Source organism: Eurosta solidaginis, chromosome 1 (genome assembly GCF_040869045.1).
Source record: "Eurosta solidaginis isolate ZX-2024a chromosome 1, ASM4086904v1, whole genome shotgun sequence".
NCBI lineage: Eukaryota > Metazoa > Arthropoda > Insecta > Diptera > Tephritidae > Eurosta > Eurosta solidaginis.
The window spans coordinates 97,610,112-97,631,903 of record NC_090319.1 but is presented as its reverse complement, the minus strand read 5'-3'; the positions used below and the strand labels follow the sequence as shown (position 1 = coordinate 97,631,903).

The following is a 21,792-nucleotide window of genomic DNA, read 5'->3' as shown; positions in this document are numbered from 1 at the left end:
TTGCAAGATGTAGAATTTGCAGAAATATCAAGCAACTAATCGAAGTACCAAAAAGGGGATTACTTTACGTAAAAATTAGATTAACAAGGGAAATAATATGGAGTAAACACACGATCCTACTTTCCTACTTGCCATAAACATACGAAAATATTTCAAAACTTCTCTGAAGGGAGATGAAATCAATCTTTTCATTTTTAAACAGCCAGACATTCGTCATTTTAAAAAAGCTGGAATTTCGTTAGCGCATACGTCCAACTGAAGTAGGTATGTTGGTATATTATGAATCTTGAGTCAGTTTTCATATATTGCCTTCGTAACGATATTACAACCCACTAGCCAGACACTTTGAATCCTCCAAAACTTGAAAGAACAGTGAAGTAATTTTATAATGAAATTCGAATACTAAATCTTGAAAAAAAATTTTGAAATTTTGATTGCCGTAAAAAAATTTTGGCTTTTATATTACGGCAATTCTCTCAATGTAGTATCCATAGAAAGGGAAGAATATTTTCCACCTTATCAAGGCTAAATTTACCATACACAAAGAATGCACCATTTACACAAGCACTTTCTGTCGTTTTAAAAATGTAATTAGCTGCGAAGATGAGGGTAACGTTTTACAAGGTGGTGCACCACCTTTTTAGAATCTGATACGAAAATGAAAATTATTATTTCTGTCAAAAGATATTTATTGTTGTATTTTGCCAGATTTGTTGTACACACACACACACACACACACACTAATACAGCAAGGTGTTCTGAGCGGCCGCCAACGCAGAAAGGTGTTCTGTGCTAAACAACTATGGCTTTTGTAAATATCTTTCGACAGAAATACAATTTTTAATTTCGGATTCTACGGAGGTCTAAACGCGTCTTTTGATACCACCTTTGATAATTTTTGATAAAAATTCGATGATGTACCTTTACCAAAGTGAGATATAAAATTCATATTTTCTACAATGAAACATTATTAGACACTGCCGCGCACAAAACTCTTAATTTTTATTTTTTTAATTCCGCTTTCAAAATATTTTTCAAATATATATGTATGTAAATTTACTATTCAAGTATGCATGGGCTCGAATCATGGTGGAATAACCACAGGGGCCGAATCGTTACATACGATCCGTGATCGAATGCCGTTTTTTAAATCACAATAGCTCCGAAATGGTGCATTGTATTAATGAAATATGTGAAATAGGGACAATGCTTACTCACTTGATCCATAATATGTTATACATTTTTAAAATAATTGGATAGCCTTATTTTTATCGCTTGTGTGAAACCCGTTCTCAATCCGTGATCGTGTGACGATCACGTATCGAAAACCATCACTCAATCGATAAATATGAAACTGTCAAACTATACAAATTATTATAAATTATGTGTACGTATTGCACTTAGCACAAATATCTCACTAATCTGAGTAAACACTTTTGAGATATTGAGCTTTAAAAATGGATTTCGATCACTGATGGTAAAACACAATACCGCCCAGGTCATGATGCAATTGCCAGATGTGACTAACGTTGGCAGCTTCTCCTTTCTAATCCGCCATCTTGAACTCTCTCTCTGTAACTCAATTTGCCTGGGTGTATAACATAATACAGAAAATCAAAATCCCGAAATTCAAAATGTCGACATTCAAAATGCAGACAAATCAAATTACAGGCAAATCGAAATGATCGAAATGCAGACAAATCAAAAGAAAGATAATTTAAAATACCATGGTATAAATATTACCAGGTAAAACCATTCACTCTTCTTGGCGGCCATGATGGTTTTTTGATTTTTCAAAAAATTTTAAAATCACTCTCTTAAACTTTGTGGAAATGCCAAACCAAAGAAAACACACAAAAAAATGTTGGTATGACATTTTTCACTTTTTTTAATGCCAAAAAAATAAAGTGCTTATGAAATAAGTGAAAAAATATTTCGAAAAGTTTTGAAATCCTTTTTTATGTACATATATGGCAAAAAAATTAGTTGCCATTATAGTGGAAGCTTTAACACGTCCTATTTTTGCAAAGGGACAAAAGAAAAGACCTTACTTCTTAACCTCTTCTAATTAAGAAGCGAATGTTGGAGACCACCCCTATTGAGTTTTCATTCATCCTTCTTCACTTGTTTGATACGTCTTTAACCCTTAAATATGCTGAAACTTCACTTCGTAAGAGATCAGCAGTCTCTTAACCGTTTAGGAGATGCTGGTTGTTGTTGTTGTAGCAATGCTCGCCCCACCTAATAGCCGCGACCGATCGCAAATTGTCATCAATATCCTCTAACGGGAGTCCAAGGAAACTTGCCGTTTCAACAGGGGTGGACCATAAGGAAAGGGGTGTTAGAGGCGTTGGTTCCACATTACAATTAAAGAGATGGTAGGGATTCAAGGGGTTGTGTAGCGCAATATATAGCTTCTCCAACCCAATTGTCAACCTCACCTTCGAGCGGCGAATCCCGTTTCACTAACAGACGAGGCTCTGGCGACCCCAAGCTCCTCATGGAACTTGAGGGTGGGGAGGGAGGGATGGCCTGAAGGTTCAATGTGGCCATATAAATCGTTCCCGAGATGGTCGGGCTAGCACCTTAATGGTGCTGTGTTACCGGAGCGTATCGGATCTGTATCCGACAAAGGACCATCACATCGATAACACTCCCCAAAGCCTTCGGGGAGTAACCTAATCGCTACAACAACAACAACAACAGATGGTTGGTATCATGTGGGGACACATTGCAAGCGGGGCATACATTTTGTATGTCGGGGTTGATTCTGGATAGGTAAGAGTTTAACCTGTTACAGTATCCAGAACGAAGTTGAGCAAGAATGACACGCGTTTCCCTGGGAGTATGCGTTCCTCTTCCGCGAGTTTTGGATACTTTTCTTAAAGTACTGGATTCACCGGGCAATTCCCGGCATAAAGGTCCGACGCCTGTTTATGGAGTTCACCAAGGACCTGCTTGTGTTTTTTCGCTTCATACGGCTGGGTTCTCAGGTGCCGTATTTCCTCAAAATGCATACGGAGATGACTCCCTAAGCCCCTAGGCGGTGCTGGTTCATCAATCAGATGTCTGTTGGGATGCCCAGGTTTCTGGGTATTCAACAGGAACTGTTTGGTCAGCATCTCATTTCTCTCCCTGATGGAGAGTATTCTCGCCTCATTATGCAGATGGTGTTCTGGGGACATAAGAAGACAGCCCGTGGCGATTCTGAGAGCAGTATTTTGGCAGGCCTGTAGTTTCTTCCAGTCGGTAATTTTTAGGCTTGGCGACCATATGGGTGACGCGTAGCACGTAATCGGCTGGCTAATTCCTTTGTATGTAGTCATGAGCGTTTCTTTATCTTTTCCCCAGGTACTGCCAGCGAGGGATTTGAGGATTTTGTTACGGCTCTGAATTCTCGGAACAATTGCGGCTGCGTGCTCACCAAAATGTAGATCCTGATCAAACGTCACACCCAAGATTTTGGGGTCGGTAGCGTAGTGCCATCGACGTGGATGTTCAAAATGGTCGACATTTGGGACGTCCATGTTGTAAATAATGTCGCGGAAGATTTAGTCGGTGATAATGCTAGGTTTCGCGAGGCGAAAAAACTGGAGAGATCAGGGAGCTAGCCATTTATTTTATTGCATATCGTATCGATCTTTGGGCCTGGGCCTGTGGCCATTATTGTGCAGTCATCGGCGTAGGAAACGATTGTGACTCCTTCCGGTGGTGAAGGTAGCTTAGATATGTAGAAATTAAACAAATGTGAGGATAGGACACCACCCTGTGGCACCCCTTGTTTAATTCGCCTTGGTTTTGATGTTTCGTTTCTAAATTGCACCGATGCCTGCCGACCACCCAGATAAATTGCGGTTCACCTTTTAAGACATGGGGGAAGGGTAGACCCTTACAGGTCTTGCAGTAACGAGCCATGGTTGACCGTATCAAAAGCTTTTGATAGGTCTAGCGCTACGAGTACTGTTCTATGGTGGGGGTATTGATTTAAACCGCAATTTATCTGGGTGCTAATGGCATTTAGCGCGGTGGTAGTGCTATGGAGTTTTCTGAAGCCATGCTGATGGGCTAGCTGCAAATTTGCTTGGAAATAAGGGAGCAAAATGGCTTCAAGCGTCTTAGCCACTGGCGATAGGAGAGATATCGGACGATACGACTCACCTATGTTAGCTGGTTTCACAGGCTTTAGTAGCGGGACCACCTTGGCCATTTTCCATTTCTCGGGTATGACAAAGGTGGAAAGAGACAGGTTGAAGACATGCGCTAAATATTTGAAACCCTCTTTCCCTAGGCTTTTAAGCATTGGCATGGCTATGCCGTCTGGGCCCACTGCTTTGGATGGTTTAGCGCGACCAATGGCGTCCTCAACCTCTTTAGCGGTGATGGTGATTGGTGACCCGCTGAATTTGTGTTTATGTGCGTGTCTATTGGCTCTCCGTCTATCTTTGTCGACCGTAGGATGCATTATATATTGTCGCCAGAAAGCGCTCGGGAATTTTTTCGCATCCGACAGCACTTTGTCACCAAAGGCGATGGAAACTTTGTCTTTGTGCTTAGTCGGATTCGATAGGGACTTTACGGTGGACCAAAGTTTACCCACACCGGTAGAGAAGTTACAACCTCTTAGGTGCTCCTCCCATTTCGCCCGCTTGTGTTCGTCCACAAGCAATCTGATGCGTTGGTTTATATCCCTTATTTGGGGGTCGCCTGGATCAAGCTGTCTTATAGAGGAGATGCTGGTCTTAACCGTTTAGGAGATGCTGGTCGTTGTGTAACAAGTCACTCAAGCTAACTCTTGAATTTAACGGCTGAACGGCCAAAGCCTGCCGCCGTGGTCTAGAGCTAGTGTGTTGGCCTATCCATCAAAAATATTTAAGAAAATTTGTATAAATGGTATCGATTGTCCCTCGGCATTACCTTGGCACCAAAAAAGCCTTAGCAGATAAAGTTGTGGCTGCATAAAACATGTATTTAGGTGAGCCATTTCGTAGAAAAATGAATACGCGATACGTAGCCTTCATATTGGATGGAAAGCTAGACCTTAATCTCCTCGGATATATGTCACACCAAATTGTTATTATTAGTAGATATGTATCTCTTCCGTAAACCTTGGCGGTAAGTCGGGTCTTTCTTCTCCTGGCGCAGACGCTGATACATTTATAAACAATTTGTTGAAGAAAATTCCTCAGAAGAGGATCGTGGCCTGATGCTTCCTTTTGCGGGAAACTACAATACAATTCTTGAATTTAAAATTCTAGAATGCGGTTGAACGTTGAGATTTCTTATTTTCTCGTTATTTCGACCAATAAAAAATTCGGTTTTGAATAAAATATCATAATATTAATGTTAGAGCGCAAAAATATATGGTAATTCTATACGACAGCATGACACTGGTAATACGCGTCCAAAAATACTGAGAGAGGTGTCAAAAGGCTCGTATTGACCTCGATAACAATAATCCGAAGGCGGAAAAAAAATTGTAGATCGTTCAAAAGATATTAACAAAAAACCGAAAAATTACCCCGAATTGCTCCGAAACCGAGGATGGGATCCATAGTATTTTTGCGCAGAATACCTTTCTGCATTGGCGGCCTTTGGCCGCGCTTATAAAAAATAACCTTGGGTGGGTCCAACACCGGTTTCGGGACCAAAACAATATCCGCGGAAAACATTTCACAATTTTTTGTGTGGGTACACCAAAATTATCAAAAATACAACAACCACATGAAAAATTTTAAAATTTCTTTTGCTAATATCTCTTGACAGACCCAAAATTGTTTACCTCCGCTTTCGGATTCACGATTCTGGATCCAAAACGCGACTTTTGATACCCCTCTTGATATTTTTGAACGTGTATTAAGAGTGTCATGCTGTCGTATAGAATTACCAAATATATTACAGTTTGTTATATTTCTGTTATGAAAACTAAACCAAAATAAAAAAAATTAAAATGTGAGAGCAATGAGAATTTTAAAATTTTTTTAAACTTCATTTCGGCTCTCACCGATTTTACCTTGTAATATTTATACCATGTAAAATACAGACAAATCAAAATGCAGAAAAATCAAAATACAGACAAACCAAAATTTAGACAAATCTAAACACGGAAAAATCCAAATGCAGACCTATCAAAATACAGACAAACCAAAAAATGGTATCCTTTTGGCCCCAAAATCTGATTCTTATATTAAGAAAACCTTTCTGCCTAGGCGGCCTTCGGCCGCGCTTCAAAAAAAAAAACCCTTAGCCGCTCCAAAACTGGCTACGGGGTCCCCAGTATTTCTGCCCAGAACACCTTTCCGCGTAGGCGGTCTTCGGTCGTGCTTCAAAATAATAACTCTTAGCCGATCCAACACCGGCTACGCGATCTACAGTATTTGTGCGCAGAACACCTTTATGCGTAGGAGGCCTTTGGCCGCGCTTCAAGAATATAACCCTTAGCCGATCCAACACCGGCTACGCGATCCCCAGTATTTCTGCCTAGAACACCTTTCCGTGTAGGCGGCCTTCGGCCGCGCTTCAAAAAAATAACCCTAGCCGATCCAACATTGGCTACATGATCCCCAGTATTTCTGCCCAGAACACCTTTCCGCGTAGGCGGCCTTCGGCCGCGCTTCAAAATAATAACCCTTAGCCGATCCAACAATGGCTACGCGATCCCCAGTATTTCTGCCCAGAACACCTTTGCGCGTAGGCGGCCTTCGGCCGCGCTTAAAAAAAAACCGCTATCCGATCCAACACTGGCTATGCGATCCCCAGTATATCTGCCCAGAACACCTTTCCGCGTAGGCGGCCTTCGGCCGTGCTTCAAAAAAATAACCCTTAGCCGATCCAACACTGGCTACGCGATCCCCAGTATTTCTGCCCAGAACAACTTTCTGCGTAGGCGGCCTTCGGCCGTGCTTCAAAAAAATAACCCCTAGCCGATCCAACGCTGGCTACGCGATCCCCAGTATTTGTGCCCAGAACACCTTTCCGCGTAGGCGGCCTCTGGCCATGCTTCAAAAAAATAACCCTTAGCCGATCCAATACCGGCTACGCGATCCACAATATTTGTGCGCAGAACACCTTTCTGCGTAGGCGGCCTTCGGCCTCGCTTCAAGAAAATAACCCTTAGCCGATCCAACACTGGCTACGCGATCCCCAGTATTTCTGCCCAGAACGCCTTTCCGCGTAGGCGGCCTTCGGCCGCGCTTCAAAACAATAACCCTTAGCCGATCCAACACTGGCTACGCGATCCCCAGTATTTCTGCCCAGAATAACTTTCCGCGTAGGCGGCCTTTGGCCGCGCTTCAAAAAAAAAAACGTTAGCCGATTCAACACTGGCTATGCGATCCCCAGTATTTCTGCCAAGAACACCCTTAGCTGATCCAACACCGGCTACGCGATCTACAGTATTTGTGCGCAGAACACCTTTATGAGTAGGAGGCCTTTGGCCGCGCTTCAAGAATATAACCCTTAGCCGATCCAACACTGGCTACGCGATCCCCTCGCTGAGCTTATTTAAACATACAGTGAGTGTCATCTTATTTGGTGCAGTCACAAAAACAATCTTTCACCGCCCATATCCTTTGATCAAAAAAAGATATTCAAAAAAAAAAAAAATAAAAGACACAGTAATATTAGCATTGTTTTTTTATTTAAAAATCATTACAAGTACTAGACATTTCTTATTTAGTCCTTACAATCAAAAAAGTAATGAAAAAGCAGTATATTTCACATGAGCAGCTTAAATGATGCAGCAATAAAAGAATAAAACAAAAACGAATTCTTGAATTTATAAGTAAACTCAGTACTTTGTCTGGTAACCGTTTTGTGAGATAACTGATTTTAGACGATCCTCCATTGAACTGACAAGTCTTTCAGTTAAATCCGGTGAAATTTTTGACCATTCTTCGAGAAGTGCTGCTTTGAGGGTTTCTTGGCTAGAAATATGGTGTTTTCGTATGCTTTTTTCTAGTAGGGACCATAAATTCTCAATGACATTTAAGTCAGGAGACTGCGCTGGTGGTTCCATTACGTGGGGACAATTCCATATCAACCACTGCTGGACAATTCCTGATTTATGTTTTGGGTCATTGTCTTGATAAAATCTAAAGTTGTTCCGTAGACCCAGTTTTTCAGCACTTTGAAGCAAGTTTTCCTTTAGAATGTAAAGATAATGTTCTTATCCATGATTCCATCTATAAAAACAAGGTTTCGAACGCACGAAGCATCCATGCATGCCCAAACCATAACACTCCCACCGCCGTGTTTCACAGACGCACGTACATTTTTACTATCAAGTTGTTTGTTGGGTTTACGCCAAACCATCGACCTTCCGTTCGATCCAAATATATTAAACTTGGACTCGTCAGAAAATATCACAGTGTTCCAAAATGTCGAATCCTTCAGAACGTAATTTTTGGCGAATTTCAAACGACTAGCCTTATTTTTTGAATTAATGAACGGCTTTTTGAGTGAAACTCGACCATGTAAATCATGTGATTGTAAGATACGGCGGATTGTTGATGCACTACATTCCTTCCCAAGGAAGTTTTTCACTTGATCAGCCAATTTTTGTGCCGACAATTTGGGATTTTCACTAATTTTTCTAACGATATATCGTTCGTCAGTTTGTGTAAATATTTTATTTGGCGCTTCTCTACCCTTGTTTTTTACACGGTTTTCTTTTAAAAACCGTTCGATTATGTGCTGAACTGTAGACGATGGAATATTAAGCATTTCAGCTATTGAACGCTGACTTTTCCCGTTCTTAAAATGGTGAATTACCAATTCTCGTTGTTCTACACTGGTGCGTCGTCCCATTTTTTTGTTCTTAGTAAGCAAATTACTCATTCACGCTAAAAAATGTACTAATTCTATCGAAAAAAAAACATTATTTTGGGGATAGTGTCATTTTTTTTACCAAAAAGCCAAAGCAACGTGATCACTACCATTAAAAGCTGAGTGCATCAAATAAGCTGCTCATACGAAATATACTGGTTTTTCATTATTTATTGGTTTGCAAGGATTAAGTGAGAATTTTTTTATACATGACATGTTTTTAAGTAGAAAGCAATACTAGTTTTATTAAGATTATTGATTTTTCCAAATATCTTTATTGGTTCAAAAGTTATGGGCGTTTAAATGTAATTTTTGTGGCTGCATCAAATAAGGTGACACTCACTGTACATAGGTTTATCTTCATTTATGAAGATACAAAATATTAGTTGAATTAAAAATCCATAGTCTTTTAAAGTATGTAGTTATTCAAGAAATCACATGTATTATAATTAGCCTGAATTTTGATTTTTTGAATTTACATTCGTCTGTACTTTGATTTGTCTAAATTAAGATTTGTCTGTATTTTGGTTTGTCAATATTTTGACTTGTCTGAAATTTTGAATTTTGTCTGTATTTTGGTGTGTCTGTATCTTGATTTTCGACATTGTGAATGTCTCCCAATTTGCCTTTTTTTCATTCAGAGGAAAAATTGTAGTTAAAACCAAACAAATTAAATTCTCTGGAAAATTATGCAACGACATCACTTTTTATCTCTAATTCTGCCATCACTAAAGTCCAAGGCAATTGTCATACAATAATTTTGTTTATTTGTATTTTTTAAGCAAAATTACGGAAATTAAATATCTTTGCGTAAAATAAAGGTAGGATGGTTAGAATAATAATGATTATACGTCGTTATTTAACCAAAAGAGGTTTGTTCGCCTGGCAAATTTTTTGACAATTGCAGCCATTTTGCTCGCAAATCGAATCCGTTAACTGTGTTGCTTCTTTGCGGTTTTTTCGAAAAATATTAGTAGTAGAAATATGAAGCAATCAGTTTACAAATACCCGATAAGTACTGAACTGCATAATTCCTTATAACATTTTTTAATTTTATGATGAATGGCTGAACATAGGTAATTTTATGAAAAGTACCAACCACCAAGGAATCGTGCACTTTCGTAAACCTATGAGCACACGAAACCTCAACCAATTTAAAATTCATCGTTCAACGTCAGAAACTCGGCTAGTGAATGGATTCACGTAAAAATATCATTAATAATGGAGATGCCATAAGAATTTATGGAATCGTTTTATATTTGGAATGTTATGTATATACTTATTTGGAATATGCAGAGCTCGTGAGGTAGTATCAAACGAACGTGTTCCCAATATTCTAAATTATCGGTTTATTCGGAACGCTTCCATAAATATTTAATGGAAGAGCTTTGCGAAATTTCAAAATAAAAAGGTAAATACTCCCTGTGTAGCATGACCGCACAAAAGCTGAACTCTTCCGTCAAAGTCAAGGCCGGAATATAAAGTTCCAAGACAATAAGCCATTTTCTTTTATTTTTTGTCAGCTCATGGTGGCTGCTGAGTAGAGTATCACCCCATGTCGGTTGCCAGTTCGATATCGTCCTCTCAAAATATTTTTAAAAAATTTCCCATTTCAGGTTTTGTCACAAACACGCCCTATATCAGAATTAGTCTGAAGATTGCTTTTTATCTCAGAATGCTTTTCAGTAACTCTTTCTTATGTCAAAATGCATTGAACTTATCCTCAGATATGGAGTTTTTCAAACAAATTTTAAGATAGTGTTTTTGAATGAAATTCTGACGTACGTTCTTAAAACAAATTCTGAAAGAATGACCAAACCAACATAACTCTTTACAAATTCAAGAAACGTGCCGGACCCGTGCGCATCTTGCGCAACAAATATAAAAGTCTCATATCAAATATCAACAGAAATCAGCTGTTCTAACACTCAAACATCTATAAACTTACATGCGTTTGCGCTGTCATCTGGCGAATGTTAGCAACTGCCGGTAATGCAGTGTTATTTATAATCAAATATTCACAATAGTGCCATAGTACAAATAGATTTCTTTGTGTGCGCGCAATCGTTTATTTTTATCAAATTATTTTAATAAAATATAGCTAAACAAAAGCAATACGACTAATAACGCCCAAAGCTCGCTAATAGCACGAATCCCCATCTTTTCAACCAAAACTTTATTTATAGATTCGGATTCCAAATAAGAGCGAAAAAGGGACCTGTACATAAAAACGGCAATTAGAAGTAATATATAAGATATTTGATATAAATGAATTATTTCCCCCAAATCATTTTGTTATTTACAAGCTTATTATTACTACGAATATATTACAATTTTAGCAGAAGGGGATTGAATTATTCCCTGTTTTCCTTACTTGGGAGTGTGAAAGCTCTGTCATCATTGGAGAGCAAACCTCTAGTAATTGAATCATGATTATACGTGCTTTAAATATTTTTTCACAGGTGGACTGTCTGTTTTCATGTATGTTTGGATGTAAGGCTAATGCTGCTCAGAAGGTGGTGCTGATTTTGGATTCAACAAAGATTTGATTCGAGCCGATGTTGGAACTCCGAATCCTGTGCATATATTAAAGAATTTGCGCACGCTCTCCATCTCTTTATCAATTGCATTTCTTTTAACCTGGCGCTGAATAAAACTTTTTTTCGTGCATAGGAATAGCCTGTGGGGCAAGAGACATCTTTGCCCACTCTGGCGCTGAAATCGCCTGACACGAATTATTTACTCTGCTCCATGCGATCGTGTAATACATTTTTTCATTTGCGTGTTTTAAAAGGATAACTGTATAAAACGTTGCAAGGTGTAAAGATCATATTAACTTGTTCCGTCTATCCCATCAACGCCATCAACACACAGATAAATTGTAGACTGAATCATAGAATAGTATTCGTAGATGATAAGAGTCAACCACGGCACCTTGGAAGGGTCCACCCTTCCTTCCAGTTTCAAAAGATTGACTGCAGATTATATACATACTACATATGTGGTGGGCAGGCATCGGTGCCCGCTCTTAAGCGCTTGAAAATTTTTAATGCTGCACGGTACTTTGGAAGGGCGCTCTTTATTCCTCTGATCCGTACCTTTCTCCACTCTTCTTCTCTCATAGGATTTTCCTGCCGTTCCATAACGCACCTCATTGGTTTTCTGCTAATCTTTCTCCCATAGCTTGAAGAGCTTTTATCTGCTTTCGCTTATGACTCAATTCTCCCTCTCTACTCCTTGTTATGTGGACTAGCGGCTGAGAAATGGTTTTTTTTTAAATAGGGGGCGGGGTTCAGGAAAATAACAGTTCGAATAATTTTATGCACTTAACAGACTTAGAATAAATAATTAAGAATGAGTAGCTTCTTTTGCAATTTTTTAAATAGTAAAAAGGAAGTAATTTATTTTATCAGATAATGACATAGAAATGATATCTTACTTTACTGTAAATTTTTTTATTCCCAGCTGTACTTGTACACGGGGTATTATAACTTTGATTGGTATAAAGGAATCGAGATAGATATACATATATCAAAATAATCAGTACGGAAAAAAAATGTGAGTAAGCCATGTCTGTTCGTCCGTCCTTTAACACGATAACTTGAACAAGTATTGAAATATCGTCACTAAATAGAATAGCTTCATATTGAAAACAAATAAGGAAGGCTAAGTTCGGGTGTAACCGAACATTTAATACTCAGCTGAGAGCTTTGGAGACAAAATAAGAGAAAATCACCATGTAGGAAAATGAACCTAGGGGAACTCTGGAATGTTTTTGTATGACATGGGTATCAAATGGAAGTAATAAAGAGTATTGTGACGAATATTAGCATCACTAATTGTCTCACATCCCTAAGGTTATTAAATAAAGGTACAACAACATTAAAGCAAGCTACATAAATACATTAATCATCATTTACCCATACCCAACGAAGAGACAACTCACACACAGTTGTAGTCATCGGTCGAATTAGTACTCACATATACACACGCATATGGATACAAATTACAAATATACGTGTATAAAGCTGGTAAACAAGCATCAGGTTCACGAAATTACTAGACCTTAGGAGAAATGGGTGAACGAGAAAACCGCAGAGTATAAAAGCAGCACAAGCTGAGGCATGACTAATAAGTTTGATATAAGAACGCTATTGGTTGCGAAGTGTAAGTGTTATTGTGAATTATTTTCAAAGTAGTCTAATAAAGACCATTTTGCATAATTGAATATTGGAGTTATTTATTCAACAATTTAGCGATACGAACGTTAGCACAAAAGGTTGCAAGCAGAAATACCCTAAATTCATTACAGTATTTTAAAACGGAGTGGGCCATTGTTTTATGGGTGGACGTCTTTTCGAGAAATCGCCATAAAGGTGGACCAGGGGTGACTCTAGAATGTGTTTGTACGATATGTGTATCAAATTAAAGGTACTAATGAGGGTTTTAAAAGGGAGTGAACCTTAGTTGTATATGTGAAGGCGTTTTCGAGATATCGGACCAGGGTGACCCAGAACATCATAATACCACGAACAGTATTTCTGTCATGATGCCTAGGCCTTTGGATTTCGTCCTGCAGAACTTTTTCATTTTCTTCTACTTAATATGGTAGATGTCACACCCATTTTACAAAGTTTTTTCTAAAGTTATATTTTGCCTCAAAAAACCAATCCAATCACCATGTTTCATCCCTTTTTTCGTATTTGCTATAGAATTATTATTATTTTTAAAACCAAGATAAAGTGAGTTCGGATAAATACGTGAACTAAGTTTAGTAAAGATATATCGATTTTTGCTCAAGTTATTGTGTTAACGGCAGAGCGGAAGGACAGACGGTCGACTTTGTATAAAAACGGCGTGGCTTTTACCGATTTCGCCCATTTTCACAGAAAACAGTTATCGTCATAGAAGCTCTGCCCTCACCAAATTTCACAAGGATTGGTAAAATTTTGTTCGACTTATGGCATTAAAAGTATTCTAGACAAATTAAATGAAAAAGGGCGGAGCCACGCCCATTTTGATATTTTCTTTTATTTTTGTATTTTGTTGCACCATATCATTACTGGATATGAATGTTGACATAATTTACTTATGTATATACTGTAAAGATATTACAAATTTTACTAATTTTCTATTCTGAGTCATAAGGTCAACCCACCTACCAAGTTGCATCGCTTTATCCGTCCTTGGTAATGTTTTATCGCACTTTTTCGGTTTTTCGAAATTTTCGATATCGAAAAAGTGGGCGTGGTTATAGTCCGATTTCGTTAATTTTAAATAGCGATCTGAGATGAGTACCCATGAACGTACATACCAAATTTCATCAAGACACCTCAAAATTTATTCAAGTTATCGTGTTTACGGACGGACGGATGGACGGACGGACATGGCTAAATGAATTTCTTTTTTCGCCCAGATCATTTTGATATAGCAGTCTATATCTATCTCGATTAGTTTATTCCGTTACAGGGTACCGTTATGCGAACAAAATTAATATACTCTGTGAGCTCTGCTCAGCTGAGTATAATGAGCGAAATCGGACGATAACCACGCCCACTTTTTCGGTATCGAAAATTTAGAAAAATGATATAATTCAAAAACGAATACCGCTAAGCTAATGAAATCTGGTAGGTGGATTAGTTTTATGACAAAAAACAAATTCCAAAAAATTTTGGAATATGGGCGTGGCACCACCCACATTTAGAAGAAGAAAATTTGAAAATTTCACAAGCCGTAAATCAAAAGCCGTTAAATATATTACATTGAAATTTTACAGAAACACTATCCTGCCGAATTATATACGAGTAGACTGAGTGAAAATAATCGAAATCTCCGGTATTTAACTACATTTAACTGATATTCTATCTCAGTAGAGATAAGAACAAAACTTAAATAAATTTTGAAAATGGGCATGTTACTCTTTCCAAAACACTGTTTATGCTATAAGTCGAACACAAATCTCCCAATCCGAACGATATTTGGCATACACATTTTTTTCAGCTGGGTATGTTCTGTTTCACCCGAACTTAGACTTTCTTAAGGCCTCGGCACAATGACATTTTTCACATAGATGCGTTTAACACAAGCTTATGCATTCCAATAACATCGCCACAATCAACCAAGATATTGCGTTTGTAAATATGAAGAAACTTCAGACTTGGCAATTGAACATCCAAATTTTCGCGAAGCACTTTTATAAACATTCTCCCTATACAACAACACATGCTAACATATTTTGTGTCGTATTCGATTGTTATATTGCAGTTTTTAATTACGAAAAATGTTAGAAAAATTACCAACCAGTGGGAAAAATAATTTCACTTGCAATGTGTGCCAACACCCTTAGCCAAAGCAAATGTCAAATTCTTCTTCTTTTGATTTGCTTGCAACAAAATTTGGGAGATAACTACTTTTTCAATCAGATGGCGGCAGTGTCGCTCAATCTACCGTTCTCCATAAAAATACATGCAATCTACTCATAATGCATAAGCTTGTGTTAAACTCATCTAAATGAAAATCTGATTATGTGTCGGGGCTTTTACTTGTTTTTATATGTATGTATTTATGGCTCGAATAAAGGGTGCCGTAAAAGCTGAACCTATCCATTTAGTTTAATAATTTTTTCGGACGAATTAACAGTTAAGATGCATCCAAAGTGTAAATGCGCTGACTTGACGTCAGCAGGTACTTCGTTTTATTCTCATTCACCATCAAACCAATTTTTTTAGCTTTTTTCCAGTTTGGAGCACGCAGAACCTAAGGCGTGGGTGTTTAGGCCGATAATGTCAATGTCGTCAGTATACGCCAGTAATTGTACGCTCTCATAGAAAATTGCTTCAGAGTGGTTATGTTTTACAGAGAGTATACTTTTTTCGGCATTAAATTATAGAAACCGCACGATAGGGGGTCACCCTGTCTGAGACCCCGTTTAGAGTCGATATGCTCGGAGAGGTCCTTCCAAAATTTGACTGAGCTGGTGGTGTTGCTTTTTTTGCACAGCCGTATAAGTTTTGCGGGAAAATCAACGTAAGTCCAAGGAAACTTGCAGTTTTGGCAGGAGGTTGGTTCCACTTTGCAATTGAAAAGATGGTTGGTGTCATGTGGGACACGTTGTAAGCGGGACATACATTACATGTGTTGGGGTTGATAAGTAAAAGTTTAACCTGTTACAGTATCCAGTTTGAAGTGAAGCTAGAGTGACGCGCGTCTCCCTGGGAAGGTTGCTTTCCTTTTCTGCGAGTTCAGGGTGTTTTACTTTAAAAACGGGGTTCGCCGGGCAACTCCTGGCATAGAGGTCCGACGCCTTTTTGGATTCCACTGAGGAAATTCGTTGTGCTTGTTTTCTACATACGGCTGAGTTCTCAGGTACCGTATTTCATTTTTTAAGTCCCTGGGAAGTGGGGATTCTTCAGTCAGATGTCTGTTGGGATGCCCAGGTTTAGCATAAATAAGGTCGCTAATGATTTGGTCGGAAACAATGTCAGGTTGCGCGAGGTGAAATAACTAGAGAGATTAGGGAGATAATTGTTGTTGATGGGTGGGCTGGGACCTGAAGCTATATCGTGCAGTCATCGGCGTAGGATACAATGATAACGCCTTCGGGTGGTGAAGGAAGCTTCGATATGTAGAAGTTAAACAAAAGCGGGATTCTATCCTCCCTGCGGTACCCTTTGTCTACTTCTTCTTGGCGTAGATGCTACGTTCCTCAATCGCACCAGTGCCTGCCGACCAGACAGATAAGATAGGTGGAAGAGGGTTTCCTTCCTGGTTCTGGACATCCTTGGGTAAAAATCGGAGTACCCGGTGTAGTTGAGTGTGCGGCCTGGCATCATGGCGCCTTGAAACTCGTCGGGGGATTACCTTCGCGTAGACCTGAACATCTAACAAACAGGCTCCGTCCAAGGCAAAACTGCATTGGACAGATGTCGCAAGCATATATATTCGGACCTACTCGTGTGCTAGTGCCGGAAAGAGGTGGAGAAGACGGGTAAAGGCTGGTGCTTGGCATTGCTACTTACCCTGCTACGGAGATTATAGTTATGGGTTGGAGTGGCCGTGTAAGCTGGTGGCGCCGTGGGGCGCGAGCAGCAGCAGATACTTCTATTGGCTTGCTGAGCAGCGGAGCTGCTAGTAGGTAGTGAGACGGTGGGCGCTAAGGCGCAGGCTACGGATGCCCTTGAGTGTGAACAGCAAAGTGCCACAACATATTTATAATGACGGGGTCGACGAACGTTGGGATCTAGCCAAGAACACCCCGTGCGATGCGACCATCATTTGCAAGTCACACACTGGCATGGGTGTGACGTCCTAAAAAGATTCGCTTATGGCACTCGCAGCGAAACCATTTCTCTGCACGGGGACAATTTGTGGGGTTACGGGTTCATCATCTTCCCGTTTCATCCCTCTCTTTCCATTTAGGAGGACAGAGAAGTATTTCCTCCGTAACTAAACAAACTCTGGAAATCCGTTACCAGGCCACCGTTTTCATATTTACAGGAGTTTGCCATGGGCTAGCAGCTCAAGCTCCTCGCAGTCTACCTCTGCTTTTTTCTTCCTGTAAAGGCATCTCGTTTCAGTTTTCAACTTGCTGTAGCGTTCACACACTCTTCTTGTTGCGATAGCTTTTAACGAAGTCACGTAGCCAGCGTCTTTTATTTCGGTTGCAACGTGGCGCTCTTCATAGTACCAGTTGTTTTTCCGTGGTCGCCGGTAACCAATTTGATCCTCAACGGCGGTACGAAGTGCTTTAGGGATATGCTCCCACTGCTCCTGCGTTCCTTCGGTTTGACTTGTGCTCCATAATAAATCGTTTTCTGGTATTTCTTGTGGTAGTTTACAGCGCTTTTATCATAAGTTGCAATTATTTAACTCCCCAGAAAATATTGTGGCGAATTTTGACTTCACTATGCTATGGTAGTAAATAATCGCAACAACAAAACACAGCAAGCAGCGACACTTATGTACTAGGCAACGAAGAGATATCACACACACACATATGTAGTCATCGGCCGAAGTAGTTACTCACACATACACACGCATAGTAGAAAAGCATAAACTACAAATATACTTGTATATAGCTGGTAACAAAGCATGAGATACAACTGTTCGCGAAATTTTTAGACCTTAGGAGAAATGGGTGAACGAGAATACCGAGAGTATAAAAGCAGCGCAAGCTGGGGAATCAGTAATCAGTTTGATTTAAACATGCTATTAGTTGTGAAGTGAAGTATAATTGCGAAGTACTCCCATATTGCAATACTGAATATTGTAGTTGTTTATTCGACAGTTCAGTGATACGAACGTTAGCAGAAGGTGTATAAATAACCAGGATTTCCCTAAATTCGTTACAATATCTTTGAAACTTGTTGCAGGTCTGCTTGTTGTTTGTTTTGTAGCTTTTGCATATTCTTAGTTTGTACTGGCATGTTTACAATTAATTTACATATTCATATGTATGTACACAACAGACGGTGCAAGCGAAACTGGCGACACAAATCCTGAGCAAGGCGATGGTGATGACTCCACGGATTTGGATATAGATGATAATGAGATTGAGAATTTACTGAACGAAAATTTACCTGATGATTTGAAAGAACCAAAAAAACCAAAATATGAGGAACGCTTTAAAACAGTATTGGAAGGTTTGTTACAAATTAAAATAGGTACATATCTACATTACAAAAATAAAAATTTTTTTCGCAGAAAAGGGACACAACCATTTTGAAGTGTTGCCAGAAGGTTGGGTACAAGTGACACACAACAGCGGCATGCCACTCTTTCTTCATAAGCAATCACGGGTCGTTTCAGCATCGAGGCCATACTTTCTTGGACATGGTAGTGTAAGGGTAAGCTTATTTGAAATATTTTCAATTATTTTTAAGTACATTTCCCTCCATGAAGCTCTAATTTCTTCATTAAAATTTGTAAAACGTAACTTTTTCTTCCGTAATTGCAATGATTAAAATTAAAACTAAGGAATGAATTTATCATAACTCTTTTACCTTTCGTACCCGACTGCCACGAGACCAGCCCATCGCAAGAAAAGGCATTGATGTAATTGATTGAATAGTGCGATAAACAAATGATATGGCATCGCGCATTCCGAAATTGTTGTATTTGTAATCAAATTTGAAAAAATGTTTGATGACGTAAGCTAGCCGACCACAGATGATGTGTTCATATGATTTGCGCGACTTCGACTTAATGTTCAATGTATATGGTGTCGGCCACCGTGGTGTGATGGTAGCGTGCTCCGCCTATCACACCGTATGCCCTGGGTTCAACTCCCGGGCAAAGCAACATCAAAATTTTAGAAATAAGATTTTTCAATTAGAAGAAAATTTTTCTAAGCGGGGTCGCCCCTCGGCAGTGTCTGGCAAGCGCTCCGATTGTATTTCTGCCATGAAAAGCTCTCAGTGAAAACTCATCTGCCTTGCAGATGCCGTTCGGAGTCGGCATAAAACATGTAGGTCCCGTCCGGCCAATTTGTAGGGAAAAATCAAGAGGAGCACGACGCAAATTGGAAGAGAAGCTCGGCCTTAGATCTCTTCGGAGGTTATCGCGCCTTACATTTATTTATTTATTTGTATGGTGTAATCTATCAGAAATGAAGGTACTGACACTCGTCGTTAGTAATAATTGTGTGCCAGCCCTAATAGTCACTGGATGGATTGCAGCCAACGCCATCTAACAGTCAGATCGGTTGCACGAGCAGAAGGTGTAATGTGAAAAATATAAGTATGGCAGCGCTGTCTTTTAGGCAAGAATCTGGCGATCAGCCAATCAGGTGCTCGCTTTGATTCTTGCTTAGCTGACGCAGCCCTCTGTAGGAAAACATCGGTAACTTATTATAAGAAAGATGTTTAAAAAAAAATGTGAAAATATGGCAATGATGTAGACACGAAAAAGAAGAAAGAAGATTGATTGAGAATAGAGCACTGAATGCGAACGGATATACATAAAAAACCCAACCTTGGCATTATTATTACAAATAAACCGGAATTATAATGGGCTAATTATTTGAAGCATATGCTTTTTGCAGGAAGGACAATATGTTTCCCAACCAAAACGTGCAATTCGAAAATTGAAGGAAAATTATGTAATGTGAAAAATTATGCAGTAGATTAACAACATTAGCCGCGTTAACTGGGCTTCTATGTTTGATTGTCAAACAAATTCTAATAGCACTATGGATGAATTGAGTCTATCTAGCATAGAAAATCCCGTTCAGTTCGAAAATCCGTTGAACGAAACACTTTGGGAAGTGTTAGACCATCTCAATATACAATAGGGATTTAATTGCGAAACCCGAAACCTCCACTCTTTTTTTATTTTAGCAAATGAGGGCGCATAAGCTATTCATTTCCGAACCTGCCATAAACCAATAATAAATTGTTATACTTATAATATTTTCGTTTTCGTTACTTTTTGTGTAGGGCATTATTAATTGCCTCTATCTCAGCATTTGTCAAATGAAGTACAGCACTAATAGTATTCAGCATGTGACGTTTGCCGTCTGGGTCACGTGTTACAATATAGCTAATAATAACGTTTTTCAAGTACTCCAGATAGCCCCTTTATGTGTCTTGCAACGCTCCAATCTAATATGAAATAAAAATAAGTTTTAATAAGCAAAACACGACGATAAAAGTGCATGTAGTCCCTGCTAGAGATATACCCAGCCGCCGCCGCCGATTTTTTGTTCGTTTTTCGAACGGTACCGGCGAATATCATAAATATCGGTGCGGCGGTGGCGTTCGGCGCGTTACTATATTTTCTACTGTTGTTGTTGTTGTTGTTGTAATAGTGCTTCGCCCCCTAATAGTTGCGACCGATCACAAATTGTCATCAATATCCTCGAACGGGAGCCCAAAGAAACTTGCTGTTTCAACAGGGGTGGACCATAATGAAAGGGGTGTTAGATGCGTTGGTTCCACATTACAATTAAAGAGATGGTTGGTGTCATGTGTGGACACATTGCAAGCGGGGCATACATTTTGTATGTCGGGGTTGATTCTGGATAGGTAAGAGTTTAACCTGTTACAGTATCCAGAACGAAGTTGAGCCAGAGTGACTCGCGGTTCCCTGGGGAGTATGCGTTCCTCTTCCGCAAGTTTTGGGTACTGTTCCCCGAGTAATGGATTCACCGGGCAATTCCCGGCATAAAGGTCCGACGCCTGTTTGTGGAGTTCACCAAGGACCTGCTTGTGTTTTTTTGCTTCATACGGCTGAGTTCTCAGGTGCCGTATTTCCTGAAAAATTCTTACGGAGATGACTCCTTAAGTCCCTAGGCGGTGTTAGCTCATCAATCAGATGTCTGTTGGAATGCCCAGGTTTCTGGGTATTCAACAGGAACTGTTTGGTTAGCATCTCATTTCTCTCCCTGATGGGGAGTATTTTCGCCTCTTTATGTAGATGTTGTTCGGGGGACATAAGAAGACAGCCCGTGGCGGTTCTGGAAGCAGTATTTTGGCAGGCCTGTAGCTTCTTCCAGTGGGTAATTTTTAGGCTTGGCGACCATATAGGGGACGCGTAGCATGCAATCGGCTGGCCAATTGCTTTGTATGTGGTAATGATCGTTTCTTTGTCTTTTCCCCAAGTACTGCCAGCAAGGGATTTGAGGATTTTATTCCGGCTCTGGATTTTCGGTACAATTGCGGCTGCGTGCTCACCAAAATGTAGATCCTGATCAAACGTCACACCCAAGATTTTGGGGTGTAGGACAGTCGGTAGCGTAGTGCCATCGACGTGGATGTTCAAAAATGGTCGACATTTGGAACTTCCATGTTGTAAATAAGGTCGCGGAGGATTTAGTCGGTGATAATGCCAGGTTTCGCGAGGCGAAAAACTGGAGAGATCAGGGAGGTAGCCGTTTATTCTGTTGCAAAGCTCATCGATCTGTGGGCCTGGGCCTGTGGCCATTATTGTGCAGTCATCGGCGTAGGAAACGATAGTAACTCCTTCTGGTGG

The 21,792-nt window shown here is 39.7% G+C and overlaps 1 protein-coding gene across 1 annotated transcript in view; it reads left to right on the top strand.

The window, feature by feature from the left end:
- The window catches only part of pasha (partner of drosha), a 40,323-nt gene that overhangs the window by 1,550 nt on the left and 16,981 nt on the right, over positions 1-21,792 (top strand). The window contains exons 3-4 of the mRNA XM_067759297.1: positions 18,291-18,464; positions 18,526-18,668. Coding sequence (XP_067615398.1) covers positions 18,291-18,464; positions 18,526-18,668 — 317 coding nt within the window. The remainder of the gene's footprint in view (positions 1-18,290; positions 18,465-18,525; positions 18,669-21,792) is intronic.